Source organism: Sander lucioperca, chromosome 2, assembly GCF_008315115.2.
Source record: "Sander lucioperca isolate FBNREF2018 chromosome 2, SLUC_FBN_1.2, whole genome shotgun sequence".
Classification (NCBI taxonomy): Eukaryota; Metazoa; Chordata; class Actinopteri; order Perciformes; family Percidae; genus Sander; species Sander lucioperca.
The window spans coordinates 2,815,113-2,841,195 of record NC_050174.1 but is presented as its reverse complement, the minus strand read 5'-3'; the positions used below and the strand labels follow the sequence as shown (position 1 = coordinate 2,841,195).

Sequence of the window (26,083 nt, the reverse complement as noted above, 5' to 3'; positions counted from 1 at the left end):
ACTAGACAAGAAATACACTTGACATAGTGAGCTAAAGTGCTTTAATTTATAACGGAAAACCTCTGCACTGCAGTGCATTCTGCATTAAAGTCATCATAGTCATGTCTATTATGCAACCCGAGAATGACTATTCTAAAGGAAATTATTCATATAAACAAAGAATAACAATGAAATAAAAGTTTGGAACAACATGGAAGATTATCAGACATGAGCTCCCTCTCAATGAATATGCAAGTGGAAATGTATGGAAATTTGCAAATCTAAAAAAGGTTATGATTATGGTGCCTTGCTGGCACACACCACCTTATGTTCATTACTCAATACCTACAAAACCTTATCGTTTGTTTACGAAGAACTAACTGTACATACAGACCTACTGATTTTGTACTTACTATCATTCTATCATGTCGTGTTCAAAGGGTAAATATCCCATTTTAAAATAAATATTGCAAAACTTAGACAAGTAATATGGTAGGACAAGTAATATAGACAGCATACAGATGAGATGACAAAATCATAAAGTATACCACAAATTGCTAAATTTACCACAAATAGTGTGAATGCTGTGACTATTTACATTACCGCCACACTAAATCAAAAGTTGCATTCTTCTATCATGTGTTTAGTGTAAAACAGTGGCTAAGTCTATACGTACACAAAAATGTGATTCTTGCCCTAACAATATGACGATAGTCCAATTCTAAAACTGACAAAAGTCCAAGCTTTATGTTTCTTTTAAGTCATACCATGTTGCTAAATGGTTTGTGCATTTGGCCTCTACCACCAGCTTCATAAGATGCTCAACGTATCCGCACAGAAAATAATCTGATCAACGTATTTTCTGGTCTTTTCAAACACCTCTAATAATAAAGTTACCTCCCTACATATTTTGTGGTACTGCAACTGCTTACCTTGATTTAAAAAAAAAAAAAATACTGCCCTAAAATAAACAGCAAAAGATGACACACCATCACCATTGTCTAACTTGTGTTACAGCACAATCACGTCTTTCTGGGTGCACATGATGTGTTGCCAGAACTCAGTAGATCTGGAAGTGAGCCGAGGTGGTGCCGTCCTTCCAGCATCGCAGAGTCTCGATGACAGTGGAGCGACACAGCGGACATGTTCTCTCCCGGTCGAACCATAAACACAGGCACTCCTCGCAGAACACGTGCTGCAGAGGAACATAGAGCGCCCGTCAGTGATGCTGGCTGTGGTCAGAGGCGGTAAACCACTGCTTTTCAGCCGAGTTTCTCTTGAGATTTGTATCAGTTACTTTTAATTCATTTCGATTTTTTAACCTTCCTCGGACTAAGTGTACTGAGTCCTTACCTGACAGAGAAGGGCTATGGGGTCTCTGAAATCAGCCTGACAAATAGCACAGACATCGCCCGCCTCGCTGCACTGCTGATTGCCTGCCCTCATTCCATAATTCTGGATGTGACACAAAGAGTGAAATTTAAAGAGGATTAAATTCTACTCTTCTAGATTTATTCTGAAGTATTAATGCAAAGTTGAACATAGCTGTGTGTGTGTGTTTACTGAGATGTGAAAAGAGTCAAATTAGTCTGAATCTGACCTGGGAGCTGCAGAGCATGATCAAGGCCTTGCGTATGGCAGACACACGTCCACAGATATCAAATGACTGCAAAATTATAAAGACAAAGCACAGTTTTTTTTAATAACGACAATTGCAAATGCCCACAAGCCTTCTTATTTTTCGGTATACAGGCAGGCACCATCTTGACCAGTCGAACGATGAACACCGTGCTTGAGCTATGTTACTGGTTACGAGGCGTTCGTCATTCGACTGGTCATGACTGTTTTCCCAAGATGGCGCCTGCCTGTATACCGAACGGTACTGTCTTTATAAACTCTTTTTTTTTTTTTTTTTAAGATTATTTTTTGGGGCTTTTCCCTTTATTAGATAGTGACAGTGGATAGACAAGAAAGGGGGATAGAGATGGGGGATGACACGCAGCAAAGGGCAGCAGGTCGGATGTGAACCCGCGCCGCTGCAAAGGACTCAGCCTACATGAGGCAAACGCTCTTACTGGGTGAGCTAGAGGCCGCCCCTTCTTTTTAATAAAACTGTCTGTACTGTACACCTACAAAGTTCTCAATGCTTCGGTTTACATGCAGGGACCTTCATTATGCTACCGTGGAAGTGTGGTGCTATTTTGAGCCTTGTTAGTGGTATAGAAATAACAATTTCTTTTTACTTTCGCATGCCCCGACGACTAGCTTTATAAGCTAATTAGCGGTTTACGATAAAACTGGTCATATTCGATTAGCATGAAAACAAATCCCAGAGAACGGTTGACTCGGTACCCATGTGTTATTAACCCCTAGGTTCATTTTGTGCCAGAATTGACTTTAATGTTTGCAGTTAAGTATTGGACACTTGAAACCTGATGATCTGGCTAGATAAAATGTTAAGGGATCACCAAAGCGATTACAATTCATCGTGAGGGGAACATGAAGCCAATAAATGTCAAAAGAAATCCAGTAGCTGTAAGTGATGTTGAGTTGTTATAGACGATGAATGTATATATGTATAGATACATGTTTTATATGTATGTATAAAACTTCATGGCAATCCACCTAATAGTTGCTAAGATATTTCAGTCTGGACTTCAGGTGGACCACTCCAAGCTACCGTCAGACAGACAGACCAACCGACTGATACTGAAGTACCCAGAGCTACGCCACTAGCATTGCTAATGCAAAACGTTTATGCAACGTCCTAAACAGCAACAAGTAGGAACTTTCTCTAAAGAAACTCACCAATGTAACATTTCTCATCACATTGATTTTATTTAAAACTAGAAGGGCATTCAGAGGGCGCAGACCTCCGCCAAGGCAATGCCCTGTCTCACAATGTTTACAAAAGTGAAAAACAATTTGTGTATCTCCCCCGTGATTTGGATCCGCTCGAAAATGTAATGGGTTCTTCCTTGGCCCATGCTACACCCTTCCACCAAGTTTCATAAAAATCGGGCCTGTAGTTTTTCCATAATCCTGCAGACAAACAAGGAAACAAAAACATAACATCCTTGGCAGAGGTAATAAAGCCATCACAAAGTGATTAATGCTCTGTGCAGTTTTTACTGGCTACGCATTCTTAATTCTTAATCGTTTTTTTAACTTTATCTTACTGTTGTCCCGTATGTGACACAAACAGCATGACAACAGTGAGTCAACCACTGAGTACTGCATACTCAAATATTGACACACTGCTGATATGGCCTGATCTTGGAAAACACCAGAGTGCTGCACCCCAGCACACACACCCAGGAAAACTGTCCACCCAATTCAGCTGAATTAGCCCATCATTACAACTAAAGCCGCTGAATCACTGATGTATTCAAAATAACTCTGCACTATAATTGTCAACAGACACTACAGGACACATGACAGTGACAACCTCTCTGTGTCAGGGTTTTTTCCTGGCTGAGAATGGACTTTTGGGGGGACACATCTGAAGTGGGGGTCTGGTGGTCCTCCCCCAGGAAATTATGAGTGTCAAAGACATCATTTTTTAGGCACAAATTTCATCTTTAAAACGTCTTAATTTATGTAAAGGAAAATTCAAAATTCTGGTGGCAGGTAACAATTCAAATATAAAATATAATGGAATATAATGCAGTAAGGGGGCTTTCACATCCAACTTCACTTGACCACAAAGTCCCTTTCATTTGATTAGTATGAACAGGGCATAACGGTAACTTTTTCCTAAGGAGCACATTTAGCTTCTAAATTGAAATTTTTTAAAGCAACTTATATAAGGTAACTGCTATTACTATTGTAGCTAATTTGTACAATAATACAATAGTGTTATGAATACAAAACGTTATGAAGAGCCTAGTGTTTTCTATTTTGAAATACTGATCAATAATTGTCAGTGATACAGTGGGCTAGTGTTAACGGACCGCCCCTACGGTTCTGCATGCATGTGAACCGCAGATTAATTGCACATTTAATCATCAAGTGTGATATAAAGTTGAACTGCTCAGCAGAGAGACAGAGCGGGCCGCAGCCGCCGCCTCTGCAGCTTATTCAGGGAGTCAGGTCAAAGCAGATAAAGCGCTCAAAAATGTTTCTTTAAACCAATCACAATCGTCTTGGGCGGTGCTAAGCTCCTGACAGAGCCACGGTGCCGCTGCATAATAGCCTTGGGAAGGAACTTGTTGTGGTGGAACGTGTGCATTTAAAGGTTGTTTTAGTCGTGCAACAGAAAACTCAGATTGGACAGATAGTCTAGCTAGCTGTCTGGATTTACCCAGCAGAGATCTGAGGAGCAGTTAACCATAGTCCTCATAAATCCACCAGAGTTTAGAATGCCAACACAAAGAAAGTGGAAGGTTACGGACATTCGGCCGAAATGAGGGACATCTGGCGGAATTTCCTGCAGCAACTGAACAATCCCTGGAATGAAACGTCGTCGATATAGACTATAGACTGACTGACTGACTAGCTGATACTGCCATTCCTAGAACCAAATTTAACGTAATCGCCATGCTATTTTCTGCATGCATTACTACTCAACAGGAGGATGAACCCTATTCCTTTTTAATACACCATGGACTTTCTTCTATTGCCACCCATATGGTAACTGTGCACACAAGCTATTGTATAAATCACAATTGTCTCATAAACAGCATTGCTTTGAGACTTGCTAAAAACATTCATATTCCCAGAACAAGATTTTAACCTGAGTGACCCATTGACCTTTTGTCTAGCACCACAGACTTCAGTAAGCCTCTAGTAACAAGATCATCATTATGTTGGTTATTCTATCCACTTTCCTTTTGTGGGGTGTAATAAACAAAGCAGGCTTGAGGAGAGTGCTAGTGGGGTTTTAGACTTTAAGTAGCAATTTTCATATTTTAGGCAGCTTCACTTGCTCCTTTTTCTTTGCTGAGCTCTGTTCTTCACAGGAGTTTTTCATCTATCTGTTGTCAGACCCTTGTATGTCTTTTATTAATTCATTCTTATGCAGGAATTACGTTTTGTGTAGTCTAAATTTGCACTAATATTGAGTGATTTTGTTTAACAGTGGCATCTGAAATCTAAAAAGAAAGTACAAAAACAATATTAATCTTTGCCACCGCGCACTGATTACCTTGCAGAGGCTGTAGATGATGATGAGCGTGGCTCCTAGGAAGTAACTGTTGGAGGGGTCCTCTCCCATGATGTACTTGTACCACAGTTGGATGGGCACTAGGGCCCGAAACAGCTGGCTCAGCTCTTCGATCAGAAGGTAGAACTTACCCTGGACAAAGAAACACAATTAGAAACTGTAATAGCAGCGGAGGCCCCTCTAGATGATTCAATCAGACTTAGTGTCCACATGCAGCTGGCACTGACTGTCAATTAGAGCTGGGCGATATGGAAAAAATCAAATATCCCAATATTTTTGACCAAATACCTTGATATCGATATTGTGGCGATATTGTAGAGTTGACAATTTGTGCTTTCACAAAACATGCACACAATGAGATTTTTTATATATAATCATCAGTTATGTTGATATAATAACTATGTGGGTAAAGGCAAATAATAGAACAGCTAGAACAGTCTTGTGTGTTCAGAAAATTACATCACTCTACTGTAATGCAGCCTTTAAAACCAGGAAAAGACAACACTTGTGTCATATCAGGATATTACGATTTCCAAAATCTAAGACGATATCTAGCCTCATATATCGATATCAATATAATATCGATATATTGCCCAGCCCTACTGTCCATGTGCCAACTTAATATTTAGCTTTTTAGGCTATCGGTGTTTTTGAAGACAAAACAACAAAACAATGGGACCTTAGCAGTCTTAACTAAGTTTTAACGAAATTAAAAAATACTAAATTAAGACAATATGTATTCTTTCTTTGATCCGCTCACTAACTGTCGCAAAAAGCAGAAAGAGCTCAACAGCTTCGGGGCACTCTTCTATCTAGTCAAGAGCAGTGCAGTATTAAAAGCTTAAAACAGCATGCCTCCAGCCCAAACATGGCTGCTGTCCAGAGAGCCGCAGTTTCACAGCAGTACAGGCAATTTCCCCACACTGCAAGGGAAACTGGCAGCCACTCTTTCCACCTGCTACCCAGTGCCCACATTAAACTCAGCCCTACGGGGGCTTGCTAGCTGCCTTTAAAAGGCGCCCTTCCCTAAATAATCCCAGAAAAGAAAAGAACTTCTGACTGCTACAAAGTGCATTAAGTGAATTGGGGACGGTTAAAAACCGTGGTGACCAAAATGAAGGCAAACTTGATTCCCCGAAGGCCCCCGTGGCATCCCAGCTTGCATAATGACTTCCTGGATGTTCGCTGACAAAGATTGATGACTGTGGGTAAAGAGCCACGCAGCAGCCAGGTTGGTAGGGGAGGAAGGCCTCTGCTAGTGGCTAATTCATCTTCCTTATTGTCCCCTCAGCCTGGTATCCCACAGTGCCCATCACGCCCACGCAAAAACTGTCAAATCTAAAGTTTGGACCCAAGCCAAGGAGTTTGAGTAAGCTCCACTGCAGGCCTTGTTTGAGTAGTTTCCTGCTTATTTAGTTTCATTGCTTCATCTGATCTCGTTATCCAGTCCATAACTGCACAAAGAAACAGACACATAAATACATAACTTTACATTCTAATCTGTAACACTGTTATTATTATCAAATGTGTATCTATTTACTTTGAGGGTAAGTGGGTGGGGTTTCAAATTTGGTCTTAAATTGTTGTGGCTACAAATCTATCAACCAAACTGTGGGGCCTGTACTATCAACTCCATATCTTTTTTTGGACTTTCTTCTAAAGGTATGTTGTGATTTTTTTGTTGTAAACAAACAAAAGTTACATTAACTGTTTCTCATCAAACACACTGTATGTCCTTGAGACCTAATATGCGTGTTGAGTGCATTTCCTTCCATAAAACAATAGCTTAAATCGTGCATTGTGTATACTGTAAATGTTTGCTTGATAGCATACTTTTTCTTCGCTGCCTTTGTTAATACACTGTTTGTTGCTGCTTTACTGCTACCAACTATTGATCAGTGGAACCAACAGCAGGATGTAAATCGCGTCGTCCGCCTGCTTGTTCATGCTACAAACAAAACGGGGACCCACTCGTAAAAGCACTGCACCATGGCGCTGCTAGTTGTCAAAAAACTCCACAGGGTAGCTTGAAGTTTTAGTTTCAGATGGCACCCAACCTGTCTTTGCCCTTTAATCCACCCTGCACCAACTTCTTCTTATATTTATTCTAAACAATCGATTTAAATTTGATTGTGTTTTATGTAATTATTTTACATTTGACTTTAATGATACTATCAATGAATTCAGTAGGTTATCAAGCAAAATTGCCACACATTCACTGGTTCCATCTTTTCTGTTTTATATCAAAAGAATATAAATGAATAATTGATGAATTGATATATTTGGGATTTGGAATGTTGGTCAAATAAAATGAAGTCACCTTGGACTCTCAGAGCTTATAATGATCTTTTAAGACAATTTAGAAATAATTAATTAAATTGATCAAAAAATGTCAAAGAATTAATCAGTTATTTAAATAATAATTACTTGTAGTCCTACTCATGCTACTGTTGAACAGCTGCAGAAAGTCTTCAACATTAAATCTTGCCAGAGGCCAACAGAATAGACATGTGGAGCCGCGCCAACAGAGCAAAAAGTAAACCACAGTTTGATTGTTACGACCACCAAATTTAGGAACTACTGCATGTGTCAAAAGACTCAGAGGCACTCTTGCACAACAATGAAAATACTTACACACTGGGGAAACATACATACGAGCCCTCTAAGCTTTTAAAACAAAGCCGTCATGGAACTTTTGTATGCGTGCCTGCTATCACTTGTGCAGACTTGCGCTGACTGTGGTGATTATGTAGGATCATTAGTGTATCTGCAGTTGGATGCAGTAATGAAGAAGACAGGCTTATTATGTGACTTCATGGAGTTCATAATAGATGGGACTGTTTGGCCTCTACAGTAGAAGATGATGATAATGCAATTTGGGATTCCGTAAAACTTAACGTGTCACATCAAAGTTATCAAATAAATGTGTGTATAGTATATTTTTGTGTGTGTTTTTGTGTGTATGTGTGTGTGTGTGTGTGTGTGTGTGTGTGTGTGTGTGCGTGTGTGTGTGCAGGTAATGGTCCAGCTCCAGGGAGGGATGACCTCACCCGTGCAACCCCCTCGAGGGCAAATGAGCTCAGATGCTGGCTGCTGTGGTTTCCGATAGGCCTGTAGGTCTGTTTATCAGTGGAAAACGTAATCCTAATACTTTGTAACCCCCCTCCTCCTTCCCCCATCCAGCACAAAAACACACACCAGGAATATGCTGCACCTGTATGGAAATCGAAGTATATCTCTCTCTGTGTGTGTGTGTGTGTGTGTGTGTGTGTTTGAAGTCATATTCTGTTGCCTCAGGCCAGACTAACCACGCACACAGACACCCACATTGCATAAGCTCACCTAAGGAGTACCATTTAAAACCTTATGAATACAAAACAGTTTCACACTGTGACCCTTTAGCACTTTCTTCACTCGGTGGACTATTTCATCATAGTTGAGCAGATTTTCTTTTTTTTAAATTATCTACCAAAGTTTCACAACTTTGTCAGTGAACTTCCTGTAACTTAATCGTTGTCTATACCATGTTATGGATAAGCATGATTATGGCAGTTTATCAGAACCTTAAACTCAGATTATATACCTTTCTAAGTTTCATACAAGACTTTCCTGATCTATAAGCTCAGCAATGTGTTTAAAAGGACAAATCCCCCCCCCTGCGGTTGGGGGAAAAGCTGCAAGCATGTATTGAAGTTTTGGCAAATGTCAAATGCACACAATTAGGGCTGCAATTAACAATAATTTTCATTATGAATTAAGAGAATTATAATTTAAATAGTTTAAACCTTTGAAATGTCTATAAAATTGCAGAAAATATTGTAATACTAATCATGCTTTCACAGAGCACAAGGGGATGTCTTGTCTGACTGTTACAACCTACAATAGTCCAAAACTCAAAGAAATTCTGCTTAAAGTAATATAAACCAAAGGAAAGCTGAAAATCCCCAAATTGGTTTTCCATTTTTTCTTGATGATGTAAAATGATTAATCAATTACAAAATAATAGACTAATTGATAAATCATTTCTGCATCACACATAATCAAGGAAAAAAGGTCTATTACAATGCTATTATAACTGCATGTTGAGATTGTTGAATGTATGGTTATAGGGTTGTTATAATGTAGAGGCATAGTGCAAACTTTAATTGTGTCTAGGCATGGGCCAGTTACCGGTTTCAAGGTATACCGAGGTTTGAAAAACTCACGGTTTAAAAAACACTAACATTTTCTGACATACCGTTCCTAAGGTATGAGCTGTTTTGTTATGAGTCTGAGGACAGAAAGTGCAGTTTAGAAATCCCTCTCCCTGCCAGGGTGCAATGTGTTTAAAAATAAAATACATTGTGTTCAATGGAAAAAAAGTAGTTGTTTTTTACCCAGACATTTAAGAAATAATACATTTATAGCTGTCGTTGCCATACCATAATACCGTGAAACCGTCATATTTTTGCTGAAGGTTATCATACCGTCAGAATCTCATACTGGCCCATGCCTAATTGTGTCCCATGAAAAAAATGGCAAAATTAACTAATGATAAGAAAAATGGATTTCTTACCCTGGATTTGAAGGCCAGGACAATATTGGGCAAAAAGAGGACAAAGCATTTCAGGCTGATGGTGAAGTACTTGAGGACAAAGTCAGTGATGCCCACTGCCCAGATCAGATCAAAGAAGTCAAAGCTGTTGAGGTTGGGCTTGGCAAATACGAGGCTAGAAGAAAAGGCAAACAACATCTAGATGAGATGTTGTAGGGAGGTCTGGGGATCACTCTGGATGGTAGAATGACAAGCAACAAAAAAGGCAAATGCTTCAAATAATCTGAGAAACGATCTGGAAACAAAATAAAATAAACACAAAATACTCACAGGACAAGACCAGACAAGAACATGAACGCTCCCTAAAGGAAATAAAAGTCAAAATAAAATGGCTCACACAGCACAAAATGAATGGAAAAACCTAAGTGTATAAATTAAACCCAAAACATAAGATGGCAGGCAAAAGAAACACATAGCTACTGTAAAAGAATACCTGCTTGTACAATACCTGTTGTGCAGCTCCTCATGACTAAATGAATAGTAGATATAAACTATATTTCCTGCAAGGAACATGATGATCCACAGAGCAACAAATACAGAACGTTCCGCCTGGTAACAGAAAAGAGACACACAGAACTATTTTAGCAACTTCACAATCAATTTCTTTACATCTAAAATTGTAATTTAACACAATTGTTTAACACAAATAAATAACATGTCTGGTGCATTATTAGTCTGTCTGACTGTGAGCTTGTGTGTGTGTGTGTGTGTGTGTGTGTGTGTGTGTGTGTGTGTGTGTCCTCATCTCTTTGCTAGGGGTGCTCTGGGACATTTCATATTTGTACTAATACACAACATTAGTTTTTAGTTGCATTTTCATTACAGATTATTTTGAGTGTCCATACACTGTCCAACATACATATTTTAAATAATCAAGAGTGCACCAAATGTGTATTAATCCGCATCTGAAAACAGTCCCCAAGAAATGCACAATTTACTCCCGTTTCAGTACCATTTCATAAAAACTACAGTACCCAGCTGTTTTATGAAATTACTTAGCCTTTACTAAAAAGTAAACTATACTTGTGACCAATTTCGTTTTACAAATTCCATATTCAGTAAGAAATAATGGCCTTCGGAGTGACAGCCACAGACAGGATAGGGAAGTTGGAAAGTATTGAGAGGTGGACTAACACGTGGTTGGTTGTGGTCTTTTCATTGGATTTCTTCACAGTAAGAAAAATATAAAATGACAACAGCCTTATCCTTTAATATATGCATATGTGAAAAGCTTAGCCTGAATTTAATCTAAGACTAAGTGTGTATCAGTATGAGCATTGGTTTAAGCTAACATTGGATATTACATGTATCGACACAGCAGTTATTTTACTGTAGGTTTCTTTTTTTACCCGTAATGACACTTGGTGCCTAAACGTGGAATTGGCATAGGCGAATGTGCTGGCCATGCCCACACACACAGAAATACCTGCAGGAGAGAGGTGCAACATCATCACTAAACTACACCATATGCTGCTAATGATTCTTTGTTGTAAGTAGTGTAATATTAGGCACTGTTAGCAGCACTATTACTTCACAAGCTGGTGTACCTAGCTTATGCTGGAAGCAGACTTTAGCCAGCAGAATGAGGATAAAGGGGAAGCCTCTCTGCAGCCATGTGACAACTGCCTTCAACTCAGACAGGGCTGGGGCTGGGGTGGACGGGTCTTCCTGGGCCTCCTCCCTGGAGCTGTGCCTCTCCGAGCCAGCTGCCGTGGTGGCCTGCTGGAGCAGAGAGGAGGTCCTGTGCTGCAAAGGCTGGTGGTGGAAGTGGTGGTGGTGGTGATGGTGGTGCGGGGGTGGCCGAGGGAGAAAAGGTCCACCCTCCGTACGGTGGGGTACCCCTTCTTCTCTGGACAATGCAGTCATCTGGATAAAAACTTCAGGGGGAGAGCCCAGGACTAAGCCAGCTGCCTGGAATTGGGCAGAGGAGACAGAACCGGAGGGGACACCCACCAGGCCGGAGAAGATTTGCTGGGGTGAAGCAGGAGAGTCAGGCTTCAGGCAGTCAAACACGCCACCCTCATCCAGGCTGCTCTCGGATCCCAGAGTTTGGCTTCGGCTCCTAAGTGGGAAAAAAGTGGGGAGGCAATAAAAGTCATTAGCCTGGAAGGATGAGCTATGCTTTATTTTTCATGTCCTATTCAGTTTATTCTTTTAATATGTAATAGTTGTTGATATGCCATGTAAAGGGATCTGTGAATGTTACATTATGTCTCTGTATGGGTAAAAATACTCAAATGATCAAAGTGCAGTACAAGCCACGTATGTTGTGTGATAAGGCCTGGGTCCATTTCATCCCAAAGGTGTTGGATGGGGTTGAGGTCAGGGCTCTGTCATGTCCTTCCACACCAAACTGGGAAAAACTGTTTTTATGGATCTGGCTTTGTGTTTCATGTTAAATAAGGAAGGGGTCTTCAAAAGGTATTTATGTGACCCTAAAGGTGTCTTTTCTCTGCCAGAATGATACGCGTGTATGATTCAATATTTCCACAAACGATGACATTACACTCGGCTCTTCTTCTCTGTTGGAACATACTGTACTTTAAGTTGCAGGCTGGGCAGTGGCTTGCACAGTCTGTGGAAATATTTCAATTTATAATTGGCTTTACCCCAGGCAAACATTTGATTTGTGCAGGAAGACAGTAGACATCTACAGGATCACAAGAACACCTTTTAAGATACAACTCACTGCAGTGGAACAGGTTAAATAATAAAGTTTTGACTTTTCCCCTTAGTTTTGCATTGGGAGCGTTTTGTGACCAGAGTTACGGAGTGCTGAAGTCCCAAATGGGGCTTGGCCTTCCCCAAAATGTTGCCACAAAGTAGAAAGCATACTAAAATATCATTGTAAGCTGTAGAATTATGATTTGCTAACCTGGAACAAAGAGGGCTTGCCAAAACCATAAAAAACAGCCCCAGGCTGTATGCATGTGGACAGGGGGGTCCACATACATTTGGCTATATAGTGTGTGAAGATAACACACACACACACACACACACACACACACACACACACACACACACACACACAAAGGGCTTATGCTGCTTCTGACAGCTAATCTTCCCACCTTTCAGAGGGCATGCCATCCGTGTTGCTGCTGTGTCTCCTCTGCATGGCATACCGCTCATCACCACATGGTCCAACCCTGCAAATGCAAATCAACATCAACAGTGTGTCTGACTGAAAGAGAGGCCGGCTAACAGCTTACATCTTTAGTCATTCTGCTTTGTGTGCGTTTCAGTCGTTGACAGTAAGCTGAAAAACAATGTTGACGACTTTACCTGAATTAGTTCAGTGAATTGCCCCTCAGCTCTTGGCATATTTATTATCAGATTAGCTAGGTTGATGGGTGGATGCTGCTGCAAAAAATGCTCCGACGGTCCAGCTCGATAACTTCCTGTATGACGTCACCGACGTCGCCTTCTACCAATCAGCGTTCTCTTTCCCACCCCACCACATCCGTGTGTTGGAAATTTGTTTTGCTGCTGGTGGATGTCAGATTTCGCTGGAAAAATATCACAGTTGCTGCTTGTTAGACGTAATGTTGGACATTAAAAGGACCGTTTTCTTCAAATGAGACGAAACTGCGTCACTAGACTGTGTCATAGCGTATTATAGTTTTTTAATCATCAGTACTGTCAAATAATTTCATACTGTCTAGCTTAACGTTATCTAGCTAGCTAGCTAAGACAGAAAGCTAACGCTAACGACAGCTAGCCAGCACGCTAACAAAGCAGGCGTTTATGATGAAACACCGTTAACTAGCTTTACGTTACGTGCCCACCAGTTAACGTTAACTGTTTTGTGCTATGTCAGAACATAATTCATATTGACAGCCATTGTCCGTTTAGCGTAATTGTGTTAAAAAGCTAAACCTGCAACATGGGTTAGCTAAGTTAAAATCGAACTCGCTTGGTTGGTAACGTTATTTGTGTTATTTATCACATTTGCTGTCTGATAAAAGCTAGCTAACGTCAGTTTACAGAGACACTTATACAGTTTTGAGCCAGTCATCATCACGTAGGCACACATCGTTACATATTTCTGACAAATAAGTCAGGGAATTGATACCCCTGGAGGTTTGATGTTCTGGACTGTCACTGTCACCGTTATCTCCACAAGAAAGCCATGTTATGATGGTGCTACGGCGGTTACTGAGAAAGCGCTGGGTGCTGGGAGTAGTCTTCGGACTGTCTCTCATCTACTTTCTCACCAGCACGCTTAAACAGGTACATAAACTCACACTACACTAAAGCTAATTGTAGTATCTTCTGCACCAGGGGTGGGGTATCTGGATAAGATCCTTGGTATATGATTTAATATTTAAAACATTGGAAAACCTTTTTATTTATGAAATCACAAGATGGGGGTTTCTGTTTTTGACTCTGAGAAATCAAGGTGCCCCTGCACATTGGTGCAAAAATCCAGTAAATCCAATGTTGCCCTAAATCTCAATCTGTCATGCTCTAGCTAATACATGAGATGCCTTCAAAGAAATTAACGTTACATAGTTAATTTACTTGTTTTGTCTGATTAATAATCCAAAATCCAAAGAGATTCAGTTTACTATCACAGATGACTAATACAAGTTCAAACTAGTGCATCGTCTGCATGTTTGCTTAAAAGATTACTTATAAAGATGAATGGATTATATTGCGGAAACATTTTATCTCCATATATCTACAATCAGGTCAGCTCTATCTGATTTAAAGTCAGACATTTTCCACTTTTAGAATACTAACAGTCTTGTATAGCTGCTTATCTTATATATTTTGTTCAATGGAAAAAAGGGTCATAGAGAAAACCGTTTTTAGTTCTCAAAATAAGACATCAAAACAAGTTTTAGTGTCAGCACTATTATTGGAAAATCAGAAATTCCAGCCCTAATATTTCTTCTCACTTATATCTCATCATTGTATGAGCCTATTCTGAACTTTGTTGAGTTGTTTTTTGATGGTATTTCATGACCTTCTATGGGAATTTTGCAGGAGGAGCGGACCATACGGGACCGCACACTCTTAGAGGTCAGAGATTCAGACCATCGCATTCCCTGGAAAGTCCGCTTCAACCTGGGCAACAGCAGCCGACAGATCACTCAGTGCAGAAACTCCATCCAGGGCAAGACACTGCTCACAGATGAACTTGGTGAGTAATGGCTGCATTACCATACAGTGATGATACCACAACAGCTCCACGGGAGTGTTTTTTTTTTGTGCCTCTAATCAATGTATATGCCTATCTGTGTTAATGTTTTACAGGTTACGTCTGCGAGAGAAATGACTTGCTGGTTAACGGCTGCTGTAATGTCAATGCCCCCAGCTCCAGACAGTACATTTGTAAAAGCTGCCTGGCCAACGGCTGCTGTAGCATCTATGAGTATTGTGTGTCTTGCTGCCTCCAGCCTGATAAGGTAATCTTCCACATCAAGGACGTTCAGGGGCTTGGGTTATTACTGTCATCTAAAAAGGCTCACTGTCCACATATTGCATCATGCTAGACTACTGCATACATTTTAATAGTTGATCCTGAAATGCAAGAATTCAGATACTAAATCCCCAAAGTTGAACATTGATTTAGCATTTTAAACATAGCAGGGGCCCGGGAGGGGAGGAAAGAACAGGTTGAACAGATTGAAATCGGTACCTACTGTATGTGTATATATGTTGTACACCCTCTCACTCTCTTATCCGTGTACTGTACTTTAGCAACTTCTCCTTGAGCGCTTCCTGAACCGTGCAGCTGAAGGTTTCCAGAATCTCTTCACTGCTGTGGAGGATCATTTTGAGCTGTGCCTGGCCAAGTGTAGGACCTCTTCACAAGTATGTTATGAGATAAACAAAAATTAAAACGTTCAACTCTGACGGACCACAATCCTTCTCTGTTTTTAATACAGAATGCATCTAAAACGTATCCATTCCATTATTGTAGTTATTTTAAAACTAAGCACTAAGATTAATGAAAAGGGTTGTCCCACAGATACCCAAACACACCTATGCCTTAGCACTTAAAGTCAATTTTCCACTCATATACTGTAATATTCATCTGTGTATTGTTTGGACCGCTGTCAAAGTAAGCTAGAAGATGTGCACTTCATTTATGTTTCACTATGACTCATTGCAATTGCCTCCTCAATTTCCTGAATGTCAAAAACTGGCAAAAACAAATTTTAGCTGTTCTTTTAATGAATAGTATACAATCATATTCATTCTGCCCGGGCTTTGACCTTTTCTCCCCACAATTAATTGCCTACAAAACTCAGAATTTACCTTTTTGTTTTTGTCAGTTGCTTTCAATAAGAGCATCAGACACATTACTAAAATCTGTGTTTTATGGTTTCTATTGCTGAATGAATGTTATTTGTATTGAATTTGTTCATTCAGCAGCAAAAAATGCATACTTGAATTTATTAACTTGATTATTTATTTATTTTCTGTCATGCAGAGTGTTCAACATGAGAACACCTACCGAAACCCTCAAGCAAAGTACTGCTACGGAGAGAGTCCTCCAGAGCTCCTTCCTGTATGAGTATTTGACTTTCTTCTTGGATTTATGAAGCAAAGGAACAGCAGCGGGCCAATAAAAGCGTCCCTGTTAGGACTCCTAAAGGTGCTTGGAGAAGAGACTCTCTGCAAATAAACTGCTGTCTCGGACAATGTTGGGTTATAGGGGCAAAGAGATAGACACATCCAAGACCAACCTCAAAATGGACAAATGCTGTATGTGATTTGATTATTTACACTTCATAAGTGCATAGAACGCTTCTTACATTCATCCGTGATGATCATCAGGTCTACATAGCAGGCAGCTTATCCATCAGGATTCGCTTCAAACCGGTTCATGTCATTAAATAGGCTTTGTTTTTAAAGAAGGTAACAGCTGCTTCATTTTTTATGTTGGATCTTAAAAAGAGCAAATAATGTGTCATTACTTCTGTGTGTAGTGCATGCATATGAAACTGCTATTTAATAAAAGTAACTGTGAAATTAAATGGGTTATAGTTTCTGCTTTTTATGTATGGTGACATTCAGAATTTATTTAATGTTGCTATTGACATTTTAATGAACTGTTGTGTTACAGGTGTAAAGAGCAGTTCAAGACTGAAGTGTGTGTGTGTGTGTGTAATTTATCCATAACAAGGGTGATAGGTATGCTAAACATTTTAAAGCTACCAAAGGCCTTAAGAAAATCATGTATTTTAAAGCTTGTTAAAGAAAATGTATTTGTTTAATGTGCGAGAGAAAAGTGAATAGTACTGCAAGCACTCCTTTTATTTAATTAGCCAAAAATTAACATTATACCAATGGAACAAACAAAAAATACAGACCGAGCATTCAAAAAGCTGTTTAGTTAAAAAAAAATTCAGAACCACAAACATTGGAACTTCTAATTGAATATAGGGTTGTATCAATCTTCTCATCAAACTCAGCAAGGTAGCAACATTTTAGTATATATCCCAAAATGTCAAACTATTCCTCTGAAAGCTATATCCGAATTGGCTATTCAAATAAACCTGCTAGTTTTCAGCAACTGACATCGTTCCCATGTGACTGTAATTAATCAACTTGCCAAAGAGGCAAATTAAAAGGCGCTCTAATAAAATTCCTAATTACGAGTTTGTTTTCTCAGCCTTCACAATGATTAATTGTTAGGCTTTGGCCATCTCTCCCTTGTGTGCGGGCTACGTTGCCTGAGGTAGAAAGAGAAGCTGATAAGAATCACCTTCACAGAGAGCCACCAGTTTGGACTCCAATCACTGTATTGAAATTTGTGGACAGATGGACAGTGCACAGCAAGGCAGATAAGTCTGTCAAACTCCCATCAAAGCAATGCAAGAGAACAACTCTGTAACAAAGATTAATGTGGGCCTCGACCTCCTCAAATTAGGTGATCAATTAATATTCAATTAGAAGTTGAGTGGTATTGATCTTCTCATCTCTCAGCAAAAAAGCAAATATGCCTACTTTCCAAAATGGCATACAACTTCTATAAACAGTCAAATAAAATTGCTAAAATCATGATTTAATCGGTTTTTCATCTACTTAAGGCCATGTGTAAAACATTTGTGGAAAATTGCATCAAATTCAGCCATTTATTCAAACAAAAGTATGAAAAGTGGGACACAATTTTCAAATGTCCCAAATGCATGTTAACATGCTGTATACATTACTAATAACTATAATAAGCATTAAAAATATCTTGATAAAATATTTCACCATTAAAGAAAAGCTTCCATAAACTGTAATCTGCATCACAAACTTGGATTACAAGAGGTATCCACTCCCCTCAAAGTACTTCTGATGTGTTGCCACAGTGGCTTTACGTTTTATCTTACTTTTCTCTTTGTCCTTTGAAATTTGGACCTCAAACTTATGCTCCAGCCAGTTCAGGTAGTCCCTGGCTGTCTTCAACAGAGTGTGACTCCACTGCTTCCTCTCAAACGCGTGCTTGGGCATATTGGGTGGGGGTGGGTTCGGGGAGCATTCCCCTCCGAGAATATACTTGGCACATTCTGCGAGCAGGTCGACCCTGGAGATGGCGTTCCTGAGCGTCTCGTGAAGGGAAACATCTTTGGGATTCAGGTTGTTCCTCTGGTCCTCCAGGACTTCCTTCAGGCCTTGAGACATGAAGAGGAGGCTGCACTGAACTTTTGACCCCTGGACATGGTGGATCTGGAGCTCAGGGAAGCCAGGAGGCCAAGTGCCAAGGTGCTCCCCATTGGCTTTCTCCTGGAAGAAAAGACCAACAGTAAATTCCATTGAAAGATTTATTTTGATCATCACATGGTACATCAAGTCTGCAATCTCGCTGTATCACACATATTCCAGTAAACTCTGTCTAATCACGATCTACAAAACACACACACACACACACACACACACACACGCTTATCGCTGCATGTCAATGTGCTATTGTCATAAAGAGAAAAGACCCATTTTGGAGATAAAAGCATTTACACAGGCAAGAGCAATGAAGACACATTTTCTTGCCACAAAAGGCTCATCCCATACATTAAAATGAAAAGCTCATGCAATTTAATATTTATACAATACAGTTATGTTATTAGTCAAACACCCACAAAAAAAATCTGTCAAACAACCACAAATTATCTTATCCTATATTATCAATAGTATAAGAAGGTAACTATTGTACGAAGATTTATGTTAACATTTCACATAAACCACAGCGTTAAAGAGATGCATTTCTACAGATTCAATTGTTATTGTAGTAGATAGTAGCTAGTTTAATCTATAACAATGCATCTCTATAACATCTGAAGTCTTTAACACAGAAAGTGGCTACAATTTGCTTCACCTCCACCAACTACAACCAGCCAGTGTGATGAAGACTGCGGCCGTGACACACATGGAACCACCTTCAGACATACTGTAGAGACACACAGTATTATGATACTTACAAAACCTGTCAAGCTCGCTTCAACTACACGTTTGGTCAGGGCTGTCAGCTCTTTCGGGCTGCATGAAACAGAAGCAGCATGTTTCTTTGCCGCATGTCCTGCATGCAAGCTTTGCATTGTAATCACCATCCAGGCACACAGCACCATCAGAGAACCTGCAATATGCAAGTGCACAATCACAACATTTTAAATCTATAGACACACATGTATTAATGCTTGAAGGAAGTGAGTTCCATGGCATACTGTACCTGCTCTGTATTTCATTCCGAGTCCACTCAAGTTTTCAAATATGACATGGACTGATGATTAGTAATGCAATAACAATCACACAAAGTCAGTTTTATAGTTGCAAACCTCTTAAAGGAGGCATGTGAAAGCAGTTATGAAGATAAACTTCCCCTCTATCTAAGTCATATCCTTTGATGAAAAAAGTGATTGAAAAGATTGGGTTCCTTTGACAGGTCAACACCTTGCGCAGTGCTTTTTGTCACTTCCACTTAAGGAAATGCTGAAAATGACTGATGAAGATGATTTGTATTTAACACAACAGTCATGAAGGTTTGCTCATTTTATGAAAACGTGTGTTTTTGCATCCTGATTAACCTTTTCAGTATGACAACATTCAATTACATTCTGCAAATAACTAAAAGAGAAAAATCAATTGGTTTCTCTGGTCAAATGATCGTCCACAACTTTAGGAAATTATTTTGTTGGTTTGTACAGAGGACGTTGGTCATTTTATGACTGACATTTATTCAACACACAACAATGAATTAGTATTTTGTTAAAGAAATTATTTTTTGTTTGAATCCAAGGCCAAAAAATAAACAATCATGTCATCTTTACATAACTTCAGGTTAAACCAAGCTCTTAATATACGTTAGCTGTTTACCACGTATTTATGTGATGACATATTTATGTTATGATTGCGTCATTCCTTCTCAGATCCCCCTAATGCAATACTTCCTGTGCGTAGATGTGACACTAACCACACTCAACAATATCCTTTCATGTCAACCCGGTTCAGTCCAGTTTAACCCTCCAACTATCTTTTCTAACTCTACGTCACTGGTTTGATTTGGTTGATATTGCATGGGGGTAGGAATGATGATAAGTGGTCCAATCCATTTTTCATCAACATGTTTAGTTACCTTTTTGTTAATTTATGTAAATGTCAAATGCTTTGTAGTGTTCACCCCACATTAAAGATAACAGATGTTTTGTGGCATTGAAAAACTTCAAAGGAGACGCTGAAGAAGCAGACCGGCAGGCAGGAGTCAGTGCAAAAAAAGTGGCGTTTAGTAACAAAAAATATCAATGAAACAGAGGCAAAAATGAACACTGTGAAATTCAAAACAAGACAAATAACAAAAGAAACGTATGCTAAAGAAAGGAGAAAAAAAAAAAATTAAACTGCCAAAAGACTTTTTCCTATACTGACGGAATGGCCTTTTACCTTCTCAGCTTAACTTGAAAATATACATCTGCTCAGGTAAGCAAATGGTGAGCTAAAACGATACAAGGTGTCAAACTATACAAAATGATAAAGACAGCATCATTTGAGATTTTTTAGTTACTGCTTACTCACAGATGACTTATATGGCACATATATGAGTACACTATCTTAACCCTCCTGTTGTCCTCGGGTCAAATTTGACCCATTTTCTAAAAGTGTCCACATCACAAAAAGTGGGTTTCTTTCAACCAAATTGTCAAAAGAAATAATGTGGATGATTCCCTGGAACGCTCTGCACAAGTAAAATAAATGATCAGTTCACTACTTTCATTGAATTTGGGTGTTTTATTCAATTTTTAGGTATTTGGAAATAAATTACGAACAACAAAATATCAAAAATAGTCGGGAAAAGTGTTGAAAAAGAACAACAAAATGTTGAAAAAAAGGTTTAATTTAAGATTTGACAAAGAAAAATAAAAGGTTATTGTTGCATGTTCGATGGGAAGACAACACGAGGGTTAACAGAATGTAATTTACTACAGAATGGTTGTACTTCCTTCCTTAACTTGACAGTTCCTCACTGCTGAGAGAACCAAATGATGCAAACCTGTTGTCAGTATCCCCGACTGAGCCGATGATTCACACTAACATAACAGGGAAATAAATAAAACAAACAGAAATAAAACTATACAACTTACACTTGTGTTATGTTACTTAACTAATAAATTACCAAATTATAAATAACAGATGAACTCAAACAATGGAATACAATAAATACATGATATAATGTACACAAAATGCTACATTGCTTTCAAAAACCCTTTTTAAGAAAATAAATACATATACCTTTATCAATAATGGTAATTTAAAAAATGGCACAGTCTTCACGCTCATTCACGTTTGAAACAAATAAATATCCATAAATAACAACGACAAAATGAACATTGTGCAAAGCAAATCCATTATTTCCAATTAGTAGCTTGGCGTGGCTCTCATGGGCAGCAGCGTGAGCCATAATGGTGCACACTTCACTGATTTTCCACCATGTTTTACAGCCAAAGGCCAACAAAATTTGACCCCAAACACGCTGATCTCCATGTCACATATCCAATGGATTTTTTGGCATAATATCTGCCTAGATATTATTTGTTTGGGGTCAAATTTCAACCAGAGGCAGATATTATGGTAGTGACAATTTAAATGAAGGAAAGGTACAGTATATGTTCTGCATCTCTACATTTATATGACTCTACTGTCTGATCACACTGGGGCTGTAGTAAAAAAGTAAAATCAAAACATGGCAGAATATAGAGAGCGTGAGGACACCAGGTGACATCATCAGGGTCATTTTCTCAGCCCTCTTTATGAGTTCCACTTTTAAAAGCATTGAACCCCTGCTGTCTATTTGTCACACACTTACTTCGCCTCCGCAAGAACCCGCGACACTTGTGTAAGCCAGTCCTCTAGAGTGACTATGACACCCCATCCATATACTTTTTTTGCATAGTCATCATTGTGGGACAAATGTGGTGGGGTTGGCTTTGTCGGCAAAGAGTTGTTGTTCATAAGAATATTCTTTATTTTAGTTAAATGGAATACGAGGTTTCCCTTGACATGTGACAGGGGCACCGCAACAGATTCAGGGTTGCCCCAAGTGTTCTCCTGATAATCTTTTACTTTTAAAATGTGCACTTCAAAAAGTTCATTCTTGATGTAGATGTCCTGCAGCTGCTCAGAAATGTTGGTACCAGATATTGTAGAGTTAGGACACTCGTCTGGAACTGGACCATTCATGGATCCATGATAGCTTTTCTGTAAAAAAGGAAGTGGATGAAAATGAATTCACCATAAAAAAAGTGTGGGGTGAAGATGATCATTTAAAAATGCACAAAATGCAGCAAAAATAGCATGCATTTCAGTATGTGAACTACAGTTACACTTTTTACAAATAAGGTCATAAGGACTTTTGGGATTGAATGAAAGTAAAATGACATGAAGGTTAAGTTTACAAGAAATGGAAATTTAAAGTCTTGGTAAAATGTCAAACCAGTTCCATCTCAGTTCTTACAGACACAATTATATTAGTGTATACATTTTTTTCACATAAACAACAATATTGATACAAAGATATCAGTTAAACTTGTTGTAGAAGGGAACAACACAATGTTAATGTTAGCTGTTAATGGTAGCAGAAAGTGATATTTTCTGTTGCAGTCCGAAACAGTTAAAATGTATCATGTTTTTGATACTCTGGTCAGCATTTTTTCAGCAATAGCCATTAAATGTATGTGCATAATGAAATGAAAATAAAATTTACATATTTGACATATAGAGAATTTGGATCTGTTCTTGGTCAGAAGGAGTTGGCAGAAACGACGCCTAGATGGCAGTAGTTTAAAATTAGATGCCAGGGGGTGTGTGCAGTCACATACAATATTATTGGCCTTTCTCATCAGTCTGTCTTTGTAAATGTGTTGAATAACTTTCTGACAGTTGTAACTGTTTCTCTGATTGTCTTTTTCTGTGACTCAGTGGCATTTCCGAACCAGCAGATAATACAGCAAGTTAAAACACTTTCAATAAAAGCAGTATAAAACATTTGTAGCATTCTTGTTATTGACATTAAAAACAAGCAGTTTCTTTAAAAAGTACATTCTTTGCTGTGTGGTAAATACGAGTGTCAGCAAATCAATTAAGACCAAAATCTTAAGGATTACAATTTTAAAGTTAGTGCATCTTTAAACTGACTTTCTCTGTGGATAGATGACAGATGAAACGTCCGTGCATGAGTTACTGATTCAGCAGGGGATTTAATGTACATCTGTTTTTGTCATCATCGTATAGACTATTATGAGTGCGTGGGATGGACTGATGATGTTTTGTCAAACACATCATCGATGACTTTACAAAAGCCCATGAAGGCGGCAGGGGAGGGTGAAATTCGAACAAAAATAGATCACTTTATCTGCAAGTTAACTCAGTAGTAATCTGAATCCGAATCAGAGAGGAGTTTGTTGCCACAGTGGTTACCCTACGTGGAATTTGCATCAGTGATTGTGCATACATACACAAACAAACATGTTAAAGTGCTCATATTGTGCTAATTTTCAGTTTCATAATTGTATGAATGCGCAGTAGATACTCACTTAGTCAGTGCTTGGGCACAGACATTGTCTGTGTAGACAATGTGTAGACTAACGTGACTAGATAAAACTATGTGTGAAAGTTACGGACATGGCGACAGTAGTTCAACCATACATGTTCGAACCAGAATCGGATCCTGAAGAAGGAGGGGAGTTTCCTGCAGAACCTGAGACTCAGAGAATTCAAATGTTTCGGCCGATTTTGACCAGCTCACCCGGAGACTGAAGGCAGGATACATTCAGAAACCCCGATCTCACTCAAAACAGCGTGGATGTTTTTTTTGTATGCGTGTGGAAGCACCAGAGACACAAAATAACACTCCAAATCCCCAAAAAAGTGATGTTTTTTCATAATATGGGCACTTTAAACATGAATTATTAAGTCACAAATCTCGAAACCAACAGCTGTGCACGATGATGCCGAGATCAAACATGAGTTTTGATCAAGTGACAAAATGGGTTTGGGACCAGTGGATAAATTGAAATGTTTTGTACCAGCTAGGAAAACTGTCCCCAAGAGTGTTGTGCATGGTTACATCAAACTATGGACAGGAAATATATCATACCATAGAAAAAATGACCACATGACAGAATCACTGAGTGGTACTTACATATTCATCCCGTAGCTCTTGTGTGTCTTTAATCAATAGGTCTGTAAGAGACTTGGTGCTGTCTAAGTCACTGCTGGCGGGAATCGCGGCAGAACAAGTTGGCCTCCACTGGACTTCCAGGAGCAGCAATCCAAGTACTAAGAAAAGATCATACAGGTGGATACAGGTGACTCAAAATGTAACACAGAATATAAGGTGAATAAGAAATAATTAAGCTTCTTTTAGGATGTATTTCTCTTTTCATTTGGCCTAAATATTTGGGGGAAAGGCCAACATTAGTTCCTTTTAAGCAGTCACAAGCCAATAATGTTGGGAACCTATACCTCAGATAAAGAGAGAAAGCTCAAAGCACCAATCGGATGTAAGCTCCTTGTTTTTTTTTCAACTTGTCAATCAAAACAGCAAAGAACATTACTTAAAGAATTTAATAAGATGTTGCGAACATTGATTAATGCCTCTAATACCAAAAATGACAAGAAAATACATTGGGGATATAGGGAGGATCAGCCTTGACTGGTTTCCAAATATATAGGACTGCACATTCACATGACTGAAACAAAGAAATGCACACAAAAGTCTGTACAAAAGCCTGCTTGTAACATAATTCATATAGCTAATAAAATTAAATTTGATTTGTCAGCATTATGTAAGGTACTACTCATCTAAGCAGCTAAATACTAAACTGCATTATTTGATACATCAAATAACAATGTTGTTTCATTGTAAATGTAGTATTAATTGTTACAAAGATATTTACCATAGTGCCTTAGAAGTCCATTGCGTGTATTATCCATTGTAGCCACAGATTTACTCAATGTTCAGTGGTTCTTGATAAACAAACCACGTTAAAACAGCAAGGTGAAAATAACTGTCCTATATATAGGCCACAGTATTTTAAATGCTCATCTACACCCACTTACCAACACTGACACACACACACACACACACAACTATGCTTACAAGGAATGACAAAATTCCATGATGACAATTTCCTTTTAAACATCACTCATGTTATGACAGAGTGTGCCGCTTGTCTCAGCCCATTGGGTTCAGCAGAGGTGTGACTTAAATGCTTCATGTGCTCCTCAGATAATATTTTGCAGACAGAGTTTACCCTCAAAAATAGTAATAAAGTTACAACATAAAACACAGACATTGGTGTATTGTGTGTTATTTGCAAACGAAAATATCAAAACACAATTTCACGGTCTGCTTTGTGTCTTTTAGGCATCTGAGAATAAACACAGAGATGACAGAGAAACCACCCTGTTTTGAGAAGTTCAATGACAATTTCAATTCAATTTTATTTATAGTGTCATCATAACAGGAGTTATCTTAGGATCCGTTACAGATACAGTAGGTCTAGACCACACTTTAATTAACAAAGACCCAACTATTCTTACTCAACAATATCAACAAAATGTTCCCCCACAAAAAGACAGATGACCCACTCATCCACTTAAGGATCCTCTGCCAGTTTCAGCTGAGTTTCAATTTCTCTCCAACACTTATGAAACCACCCTCTCATCCCCATAAGATTCTGCAAACTTCTGTTTAAAATTGTCTTGGGTCTCTCACTCGTTATAATCTCTTATATCTAATAGCCCCCTGCAATCTGTGTTCCTGTATACTTTGAAACATGTTTAGTTGCAGGGGCGTAGCACAAAATTCTGGGCTCCCCGCATCCACAGCTATTCATTCTAGCATCTTTTTGGGCCCT

General features: G+C 38.9%; 3 protein-coding genes across 4 annotated transcripts; 1 reads left to right on the top strand and 2 right to left on the bottom strand.

Moving 5' to 3' along the window:
* Window positions 1–24: 24 nt before the first annotated feature.
* Window positions 25–13,143, bottom strand: rnft2 (ring finger protein, transmembrane 2). 2 transcript variants are annotated; one of them, XR_004899172.1, is made up of 11 exons: window positions 13,020–13,143; window positions 12,806–12,883; window positions 11,285–11,799; window positions 11,087–11,163; window positions 10,186–10,286; window positions 9,699–9,852; window positions 5,126–5,275; window positions 1,580–1,645; window positions 1,333–1,434; window positions 877–1,174; window positions 25–775 (listed from the first exon to the last, which is right to left on the bottom strand). XR_004899172.1 is itself a non-coding variant. In XM_031305550.2 (10 exons), the coding sequence occupies exons 2-10, from the start codon at window positions 12,850–12,852 to the stop codon at window positions 1,040–1,042; spliced, it is 1,347 nt and encodes a 448-aa protein (XP_031161410.1). In that variant the 5' UTR covers window positions 12,853–12,883; window positions 13,020–13,143; the 3' UTR covers window positions 25–1,039. The 2 variants fall into 2 exon arrangements, 1 of the variants encoding a protein (XP_031161410.1); XM_031305550.2 differs by having other exon boundaries at window positions 25–1,174.
* A 65-nt stretch (window positions 13,144–13,208) lies between these two features.
* On the top strand, window positions 13,209–16,726 carry spring1 (SREBF pathway regulator in golgi 1). Its single transcript, XM_031305554.2, has 5 exons — window positions 13,209–13,967; window positions 14,727–14,883; window positions 14,997–15,148; window positions 15,444–15,557; window positions 16,180–16,726. Exons 1-5 carry the CDS (start codon window positions 13,872–13,874, stop codon window positions 16,261–16,263), a joined length of 603 nt encoding a protein of 200 aa, XP_031161414.1. The 5' UTR covers window positions 13,209–13,871; the 3' UTR covers window positions 16,264–16,726.
* Window positions 16,727–17,063: 337 nt separating this feature from the next.
* LOC116054480 lies at window positions 17,064–19,958 on the bottom strand. The gene is made up of 3 exons (XM_031306051.2): window positions 19,402–19,958; window positions 19,154–19,308; window positions 17,064–18,464 (listed from the first exon to the last, which is right to left on the bottom strand). Exons 1-3 carry the CDS (start codon window positions 19,415–19,417, stop codon window positions 18,000–18,002), a joined length of 636 nt encoding a protein of 211 aa, XP_031161911.1. The 5' UTR covers window positions 19,418–19,958; the 3' UTR covers window positions 17,064–17,999.
* Between the last annotated feature and the right edge of the window lie 6,125 nt (window positions 19,959–26,083).